At 42.0% G+C, this 9,140-nt stretch overlaps 1 protein-coding gene across 1 annotated transcript; it reads right to left on the minus strand.

The window, feature by feature from the left end:
* Nucleotides 1-2,486: 2,486 nt before the first annotated feature.
* On the minus strand, nucleotides 2,487-8,239 carry LOC144673716 (antigen WC1.1-like). Its single transcript, XM_078535420.1, has 8 exons — nucleotides 8,149-8,239; nucleotides 7,338-7,652; nucleotides 5,918-6,235; nucleotides 5,778-5,834; nucleotides 5,370-5,690; nucleotides 4,884-5,000; nucleotides 3,771-3,878; nucleotides 2,487-2,605 (listed from the first exon to the last, which is right to left on the minus strand). The coding sequence occupies exons 1-8, from the start codon at nucleotides 8,237-8,239 to the stop codon at nucleotides 2,487-2,489; spliced, it is 1,446 nt and encodes a 481-aa protein (XP_078391546.1).
* Nucleotides 8,240-9,140: the final 901 nt, after the last annotated feature.

Below are 9,140 nucleotides of genomic sequence, written 5' to 3' on the forward strand. Positions count from 1 at the left end.
AGTGATGCCACATTTTTAGCATTTGAGTTCAACCAGCTGGGAGTTTGTCACCAAACAAGCGGGACTCCTTTGTCACCAGCCTTATTGACACTGAGGGGTTTGTGTCCTGCCTGAATGGAACAGAGCAAATTCACGGAGAGATGATACAAAGTGAGTGAGGCGCGGGTTAACTTGTACACTCCTCACCTTCATCCTATCACAGACAGGAAACAACACATACAGCTTCTCTCTCCGTGGATGCTTTATTACTTTTTGAGTGTTTTCCCACTTTTTTGTCTTTTAATTTATAATAAAAGTGCATCTCAGCTGGTGGATATGGCTGTTTGATTCGTCAACCAAGAATTTTCATAGCTGTTGTGCGATACTGCAGAGCGAGGTTGTTCTCCAGAGTAAGTCACCATAGTGGGCCTATGTTGGATAACTGTACCTTTATCTTGTCGTTTTAAAGTATCGAACACGCATTGAATTGTGATCGGCTTCGTGTTCCCCTCTGCACTTAATAGCTCGAGTGCAGGATGCAGTAATGTTGAACCAGACTGTGTTGGTTACAGCTGCTAAGAGAATGCAGCAGTCTTTGCGCCTCACCTATATTGTGGTCTAGGGACAGCAAGTTCAATAAATGGAGTTAAAGTAGATTTTCGATTTGTTTATCTGTCGTAAAACTTCTTTGAATGCATTTGAGAAAATATAATAGGAAGCGGCTGCAAGACGAGGTTTTAAGAAGCTTGTCATGGATACTCATCAGTTGTTCAAACTCTTAATTGGTTGGTTCGTCGAAGCAGCGACCAGTGTTATTTTAGGCAGCCGAATGCTCGAAATAAATTACATGTTTTATAATCATTGGCCACACAAAATATGGAGAAAAAAGACGAATCTGTATATCTCAACACAAAGTAACGTGCTACTGAATGAAAAAAAAAAACGCAAAGTTTATTTCGGTAATTAAGGCACATTCGATAAGACTACATTTTTTGGAAATGTTCAGGGGCGTTTCCTTAGATTTGAATAGAGTGACACACGTCTGGCCAGACCGCACCCTGGATTGGTCCATGACTTCCTCCTGAAAGAGGGATAATAAAAAATTGGGATTGAGAGAGATAGTTACAACAATTGCCACCAATATCTACACAAGTCAAGGTCGTTTTTTTTTACTCTTTAGATTATGCTGTATTGAAGTAGTCCTTTGATTCTCTGGAAAACACGAAGAATGTTTCCTCTGATCATTTCTGTATCATTAACAATTGGAAACATTCCAAGTTATCATAACATAGGAACTGACTTGAACTGCACGCTTTCCACCATTGTGCCACAAACATTAGGAAAGTTAATAAAGCAGTGCCTTTACCAGTTTAAAATATACGTGGTGAAATTTGAGCAGAACTGTCAATGCCCATTGGCGACGGAATGTTCCGGGCTTGTCAACGAGTCACTTGGAACATTGTCATTTTATCAGGATTGAAAATTTAACTCAAGGTCAGTGTTGATCTGAGAGCTATACACAGTGAAATTGACCATAGCTTTGGCTAATAATGGGAAGCGAACAATTATGGTTTATATATGTGTAATTGTGTGTGCGTGTGTGTTGGTGTGTGTTGGGGGGTTGGGGGGGGGGGGTGGGGTGGGGGGCATGTGTGTGTGACGTATGCGTGTCTGGAAGCAGCATTAGTGGTTGTATTTTGTTTAAACCTGAGTCAAAGTGAATTGCTCTCTATTATAATCCGTGCTTTGTTTTATGACAGAAGAGGTTCAGAAGGTTCTGGTCGTCCAATATGATCACTAACGGGTCCTGTCGTTTGAGGCCTTAACAAGTGAGGCAATTCACAGTGAAAAGTATTAGAACAATTTTATTTTTTAAAGATTGACAGATGCTTTGTTTAATTTAATTTTATATAATGGAACAGGAGGTTTAATTTAACGCTGCTTTTTGACCGGGCCTGTTGCAGTGAAATTCAGAGCAGAGGTGGGAGGGTGAGTGAAGGAATAATCAGAGTTAATAATTTGCTCGCAACTCCAAAGGCAGCAGGCTCCCGGCGGAGAGCAAAGAAACAACAATTTAGTGATGGCCCCAGGACATCGCGAACAGTTCTAACATCTCGTCGTCTTAGTAGGGGCCATGATTTGACGACACCCAGAATGGAGAAGCCTCATCCTGGATGGCAACAAACACATCGATATACTGTGTCGAAATGTGCAGAAACGAAGTCCAGAAGCCGCATAGAGCTCAAAACCCTCTGAACAACCTTTCGACTTTTAAGGAACGCGTGCCACATTTGTGACAGGCTGCAGATCGCCCACTAGACTTACCACGGATCTCGGAAGCCATCTGAACTGTGTGGAAGCAAGTCAGCAAAAATGCAGACCAGCAGCCTTGGAAGAATAATGTCTGTGTGTGTGAGAGAGAGGGAGAGATATTGTTTTTGTCTGGCGTTTGTGGCGTCTGTGTGTCGTGTGCGTGTGTGTGTGTGTGTGGTTGTCTCACCGAGTGCTCAAAGATCAACGTCGGCACGTTCTATTTTGAAGAGATCATCTTGACCACTGTCCAAAGGCAAGTGACCGCCCGGAGAATCAGTGCCTACACTCTGGGCATCTTCATAATCGCCTAGAGCTGAGAGAAAAAGTGATGTTCATTGAAGTAAATTGTAAACAATCAATAATTAGAATGATATTTATACGTATCAATCTGCCAAATAATTAAAGGTCAGGAACGTAAATACATTGTAGTGATCAGTGTCGGTGCGTTTAGTGGGTGGAGGATTATTGTATAAAGTCGCTTTGCAGAATTCTCTATTTTCGATATAAAGCCACACGATTCCCATTTAACCAGTGTCCGCATCAAGATGCATGTGCATTGCACAGCTGCAGGGACTGGTGATCAAACACATTAACTGTTTGTTCTTCCCTTTGATCTGTTTTACACCCTTGAAATTATTGGGTGAAATGTCTATGATATTGCTTTATACTCAAAATATATTCACAGTTTTATGTTGGCGGAAATCATTCTGCAATAACTGGGGTCCTGGGCGGTGTAATATATTGGTGTATAATCTTGAAGAAGGTATTTCCTATTTTACACAGTCCAAATGATGAAGAACAAAAGCATGATGCTCGGAAGTAAAATTCCACCCAAACAGACTAATGAAGGAGTTCCCTTCAATGTTTTCTGACCCAGAATCTTTGCCATTCAACCTGTGACCAGTGTAATATTCGAAGTGATTGAATGAGTCAATGGAATCTGAAACTGTTTGCCGGAGAGAGAGAAAAAAAATGTTTGTTGGAGCAATTGTTAGGAACAGAGTCAGAATTGCGTCATCACGTTACAGAATGATTCAGCTCATCAGAGCACAGATCAGAATAATTAATTGTTAGGTTTCATCGTTATTCTGTTCCCACGAAATCAGGCGATCTGTGGATTAGCAGCACTGGCGTCACTCGATTGTATTATGTATTCGAACATCTGCACTGTTTATCGGCTCAGATACCTGACGAAAGCAGCCTGCAGCCCAGTGGAAATTGGGGACAGCGCTTCTGTTCGCTTTTCTCAATCAAAGGGCAAAAAATAACATTCTTTGAAAAATAAAGCGCTGTGGGAATATTCAAAACAACCTCGCAACTACTCGCAGTATACACAGGGGCCGTGAGAAAGGGAACTTTCACGTGAGGGTAGTGATTGGAATGGGGGTCGTGCCCATTCATTGCAACAACTTATCGAGAGGGTTAAAGGGAAATGGAATTCCACAGTGTGGATTGGGTTTGCAATGGGAAATACGAACCTGAGCCATGGGTCAGAGCGGAATCGATGCGAGGCAGAATATCATCATTCTCTTCGTAAAGGGCTTGGTAGAAACCGCTGGACGATTCCATGCCGCCAGTGACAGCCCCTGTTCGAGGGAAGGCGGAGGGATTAATATTTTGCTGCAATCGAGACCGGTGTAATACTGCAATATTTGCGAATGAAACACTTCACATATGGTTAATGCCAATGGAGAAAGCAAGTTATTGTGAACATGGAGGGACATAATTGGGTTCATGCATTCATTCTCGTGAGAGCGCGCGTGCGCGCACGTGTGTGTGTATCTGCACATCTGCATGGACACCTATTCAACTTCACCAAGCATAGGCCCAATTTAATTAAGGTCAGAAAGGCCGGAATGATCGGATTGCAGGAGAAATGTTTTCCAGCTGCTCACTCGGCCATGATGCCCATGGGGATTACAGTTGAAGAGAAGCTGGAAGGAAAATTGGCTGCTCTCTGCAGACAGCATCAGTTTAGAAACATGAGCGATGTGTTCATGGTTCCTTGATATATCATATCTGTGTTAGCAGTTTATTTGCAGGGTGCAGGGAACACTAGTGTGTTGTTTTTTTTCGAATCTGAGGTTCTCAACCTGTTTGGATGGTCAAGAATTATTGATGAATGCCGAAAATCCCAGAAATGCCTCACGACTCAATACGGTGGATTGACTCCGGTGAGAGAGTTTGGGTTTGAGCTACCAGACTCAGAAACTGAAGGAATGGAATAGGTACTGAGTGGATAAATAAAGAATTACTGGAAATAATAACAGAAACACAGAGCCCAAAATAGCTAAATTAATTTTCTTTATCCATTGTTGTGCCAATTGGATTGAAATGAAGTCGCAGTACCGGTGGATCAACTTGGAATATGTACGTTGACAGTCAAGTGGCTCTGCCATTTAAATTCGGTATCTCACCGAATCGTCGAGTGGTTTGAACGGAATTAGTGATTAAAAAAAAATACGGTTAACATTCGTTTCTTAAATGACATGTGACCTTCTGTGGGAAAGGTAGAGGAGGTGAAAACGCGCCAGGGTATTGTTCAATTTCCGAGATTCAGCGTGAATTCGGCGGTCCTACTTGAGTCTCACCTTTTCTCTTTGCCTTTCTCTGTATCAATGACATGAGTGCCATTAACTCGACGATCATCAGGACTCCGAGTGTTATACAGATCACAAAAGAGGTGGAAGTAGTTTTTACATCATGTCCTGGATGAAATATTATAGAAAGATTTAAAGGAGAAACAAGCTATCTTGCATTTTAAATGTTTCCATTATTCTGTAAAACTCAAATTGAATTCCGAAATCAACAAAAGCAAAGGATTGTCAGAAATATCTAGCTCTTCTCGTGAATAAGATCTTTAACGTTAACAAGAATACTATACTAATAATAAATACCTGCAGCTGTGGTCGGAGAAGACGTCGACGACAAATAGGGCCCTGTGCAGTAAATATGGAAATTATTGTTTTAATTGCATCTGTTGTTCTTAATTGACGAACTAATCCGTTATATTCAGAGATCAAGTGCTAAGCACCTCCTTCCCGGCCTCAGTCTCCACCACTCTGCACTACCCTTACCCGAACAAATCACACTGGCATCTTCCTTGTGATTACAGTCGTGTTGAACTGACGCTGATGAAGGACAGTCGGACAGAAATGATTCTTCTCCTGTGCACTTCACTCCATTCAGCCATATATCACCTTCACCCTGGCCAAAACTGGCCCCTCCAGTGACCATAAGAGCGGAACTGCAACCCAGCTGTCTGCAGACAACATTGGCATCGGCCATACCCCAGGAGTCATCACACACCGTTGCCCAGTTGTTGTTGAACAATATCTCCACTCTTCCGGAGCAGTTGCTGTTGTTACCTCCAGCCAGGCGCAAACCTAAACCCGACTCTGTCAAGGGAATAAGTGATTATTGTTTCCGTAGCAAAATCAAGGAGTATTAGAAAAATAGTTGGTTTAATATAGACAAGCAAGCACCTGATTCTCCATCGCAATCATTTGCACTGTGGGACCGCTCCTTCGTCAAGTTTCCTCCTGTTGAGAAAGGAAATGTGCTGACTGCATTAGACCACAATGTCTGAAATAACATCCGCACATTGAGATGTATGTTGCGTTACCTGAACAAATAACGCCTGCATCTTCCCTGTGATGACAACTGTGTTTACCCCACTGGTCTGTCTGACACTGCCAAATGGTTGACTCGTGTGACATGCATTCCACCTCATCGAGCCAAATAGGTCCGGATCCTTCTCCAAATAACCGAGCGTTATAATCAATAGAAGCGAGGTGACCGCACTGTAGCTGTTTACAGATCACTTCTGCATCATGGCGATCCAGTGTTTCAGAGCGCACTGTTCCCCAGGTCCCATTGTAGAACACTTCCACTCTCCCCTCACAGCGATGCTTTCCATTCACCAGCCGCAGTTCTTTGTATTCTACCAATGAAGCAACAAATACTCAGCTTGATAACTCCTTTAATATTGTGTAGGACAACACAAGATGCATCGTCCTTGTTACCTTGTCGCCAGTTATTACTTCTGAATGGTAGTAGAAAACAGCTGTACTCCAAATGTACGAAGAGGAAGTATTAAAAGGATTTTGAAGGCTAAGTCACACTTAGCTGAGAAACGGTATTGATTGATTTGAGGAAGTTTCAGAAAGAGTACACAGGGCCAATGCAGAATGGGTTCTTATGCGTGACTTTTCTAAAGGCCTTCGAGAAGATATCTCATAGTAAATTCATTACTGAACTCAGAGCTATAGCGCTATGGAATCAGTATAAAAATGGGTAGAAATTTGACTGCAAAATCCAAGTCCCTTCTAAGGATAGTTATTCAGAATCGCGAAGATGTTCTGCGGGCCACTGAGGTCACGACTGCTGAACATGTACAACAACGATTTCAACTTGGGAATCGGATGTATAAACTGAAATATCATTTCGGAGGCAGAAAATCACTTTGCGCAGTTAATACTAAGAAAGGCTGCTGATAATAATAATGCAATGACACCTTAATATACCAGCAGAATGGCTGGGCTAATAAGACTTGATATTAACATTGAACAAGCTGGCATGGTGAATTTCGATAAGAAACATAAAGAAACCCCGAACTGCTTGTAAAATAATAGGGTAAATTATGTACAGGGGCAAAGGTGTCCAGGGATATAGAGATAACAGTCTTCTATAAACTGGCAAAGTGCAATGATGGTACCATAAATACGCAAATGAGTAAATACAATATGATGTACAGAATAATTTTTTGTATGTTGTTACCAAGAAAGTGGCTTGAAAGTGGAACTTAGAGCACGTGTAACAGTTGACTCAAATAGCACACATGTCTTTACAAAGAGGCTACATATGTACCCCGGGGAAAATTAAATTGAAGGATGAGCAAATAATGCTAGCTGAAATAATCCGGAGAGCAGAAATGCGACAGTTGACCTGAAAGGCCTTATTTTATGTTGTGGTTTCTTTATGATTCATTTGTATATTCCTCCGTATGAATCCTCAGACAATGAGCGTATTAAGAGCATTCTAACCTGAGCACATGATCCTCACGTCTTCTTTATGACTACAGTCATGTTTACTCCATGGAGCTGAAGGGCAATCCCAGAGAAACGATTCGTTACCCGAACAGTTTATCTCATCCAACCAAACTGGGCCTGAGCTTGGTCCACAAGAATCAGGAAGCGTCATGTCCAATGCATTTCCACAGCCCAGCTGTTTGCAAGCAACGTGAGCGTTGGCTACATCCCAGGAATCATCACAGACTGATCCCCAGATTCCATCGTAATAAACCTCAACTCGGCCAGCACATGGGCTGTTACCTTCGGACAGTCTTATCTGCATGTGTTCTGTTAGGCAACAAGAGAGAAAGAATATAATTTGCTCATGTGTTTCTGAGTTTTCTGACAAAACATCTCTCCACACGCAACTATTACTAAGAATGTATAACACCCAAATGCTTCAAATATTCCTACATCTCACGAAAGTATTTATGGCCTCCAGTTCACCCATTGTTGTGCGGAATTCTCTGCACGTCTTGTTTTCCCAATTGTATTTGTTCCTACTAAAACGTCTAGTCATGTTATGTTTAAACAGTGATTTTCTAGACACGTTTTACAACTGTATCTGTTCCTCATCCAATAATGCTAACTATATTTGCCACTTTTGTTTTACATTAATTCTGGCTGCCTATTGCATTTTATTTCCATTGGATGACGTTAAATTCACTAGATCCCTTCAAATCAATATAATTCACATTCTTATTGGCCTATTGGTAACTTCATCTGCGTACTGCTGAATGAAAGCCACACAGCCTCAATTCAACTGTCTTACAATATTCAGTACTCAGGTGAATGGAGATGGCCTGAGGCTGTGCTCGTCTAATTTCCAATGTGTGTAAGTATGTAAGTGCTCCTACATCAGCATAGAACTCCATCCTTGCGCGTGTATATACATGTTGTATCTCACTCGAGTACATCGGCAGAAATTCTGCACATAGCTACGTACTGCAGAATATGCACACAACGTTTCGGCAGGTGAGCCTCTGTTTAGATTGAAGTACTGCATAATGATAGATTCAAACAGGATAACATTTCTGTTAAAATTAATGCATTGCCAAATGAAATTTAGACCAATAGAGCTCGAGCACTATCTACTTTTATACTGCGCAGTGGAACAGAATTATTTCTGCAGATTAAGGTGTCATGCCTGCACTAATGCCCAACTCCACACATTATTGGTCGGCAGGTACAACTACATCAGAGTTCACCTTCACCATTATCTTCTCATTTGCTGATAAACGACGCATGCGTGAATTTGTCTACTCCAGAATCGAAGATTTCAATGCCACTAGACAACTTCGCGCTTCCCCACGCCAGCCCAGCTCACCGCAACCAATCGCTTCCTATCCTGCACCCGCCAAGAACTTCATTTCAACCGGTACTCTGTTGGCTGAAACGTAGCAGATCACATTCACGCGCATCAGCTTTTTTACTTTGTTTGCCGGGTAAACATTGCTTTCCCGTCCACCACTGCTTCCAATTTGGAAGTAACTCCCTGACCCACCCGCTCCCAATCATGCACTTCCAGCTTATCACAATGACCACCACTGGCGCTAACGATTTTTTTTATTTCTCCAGACCTCTGCTTTCATAAGTTTCTCAGATACAGTACATGAACCGCGTCATGTCTCTCGCCGTCATCGATGTAGGATCAAAGCTTCTTCCCAAAACACCCCTCCTTTTCTATTTATGACACCCCTTCGTGAAATATCCGTCTATGAAGAATTTTTCGCCAAGAGTTTTCTAACGCCTCGCTGTGTCAATTTCCTGTCTGAT

This window comes from Cetorhinus maximus, unplaced genomic scaffold (genome assembly GCF_964194155.1).
Source record: "Cetorhinus maximus unplaced genomic scaffold, sCetMax3.hap1.1 HAP1_SCAFFOLD_447, whole genome shotgun sequence".
Taxonomy (NCBI): Eukaryota; Metazoa; Chordata; class Chondrichthyes; order Lamniformes; family Cetorhinidae; genus Cetorhinus; species Cetorhinus maximus.

Excerpts from the sequence above, each read along its gene's own strand:
- LOC144673716 (XM_078535420.1), bottom strand. The coding sequence starts at position 8,239 with ATGGAGTTCTATGCTGATGTAGGAGCACTTACATACTTACACACATTG. Across the intron at positions 6,236-7,337 it reads CGTGAGGATCATGTGCTCAG|AATACAAAGAACTGCGGCTG; the intron begins GTTAGAATGCTC and ends CTTCATTGGTAG. Across the intron at positions 2,606-3,770 it reads CGCTCTGACCCATGGCTCAG|CTCTAGGCGATTATGAAGAT; the intron begins GTTCGTATTTCC and ends TTTTTCTCTCAG.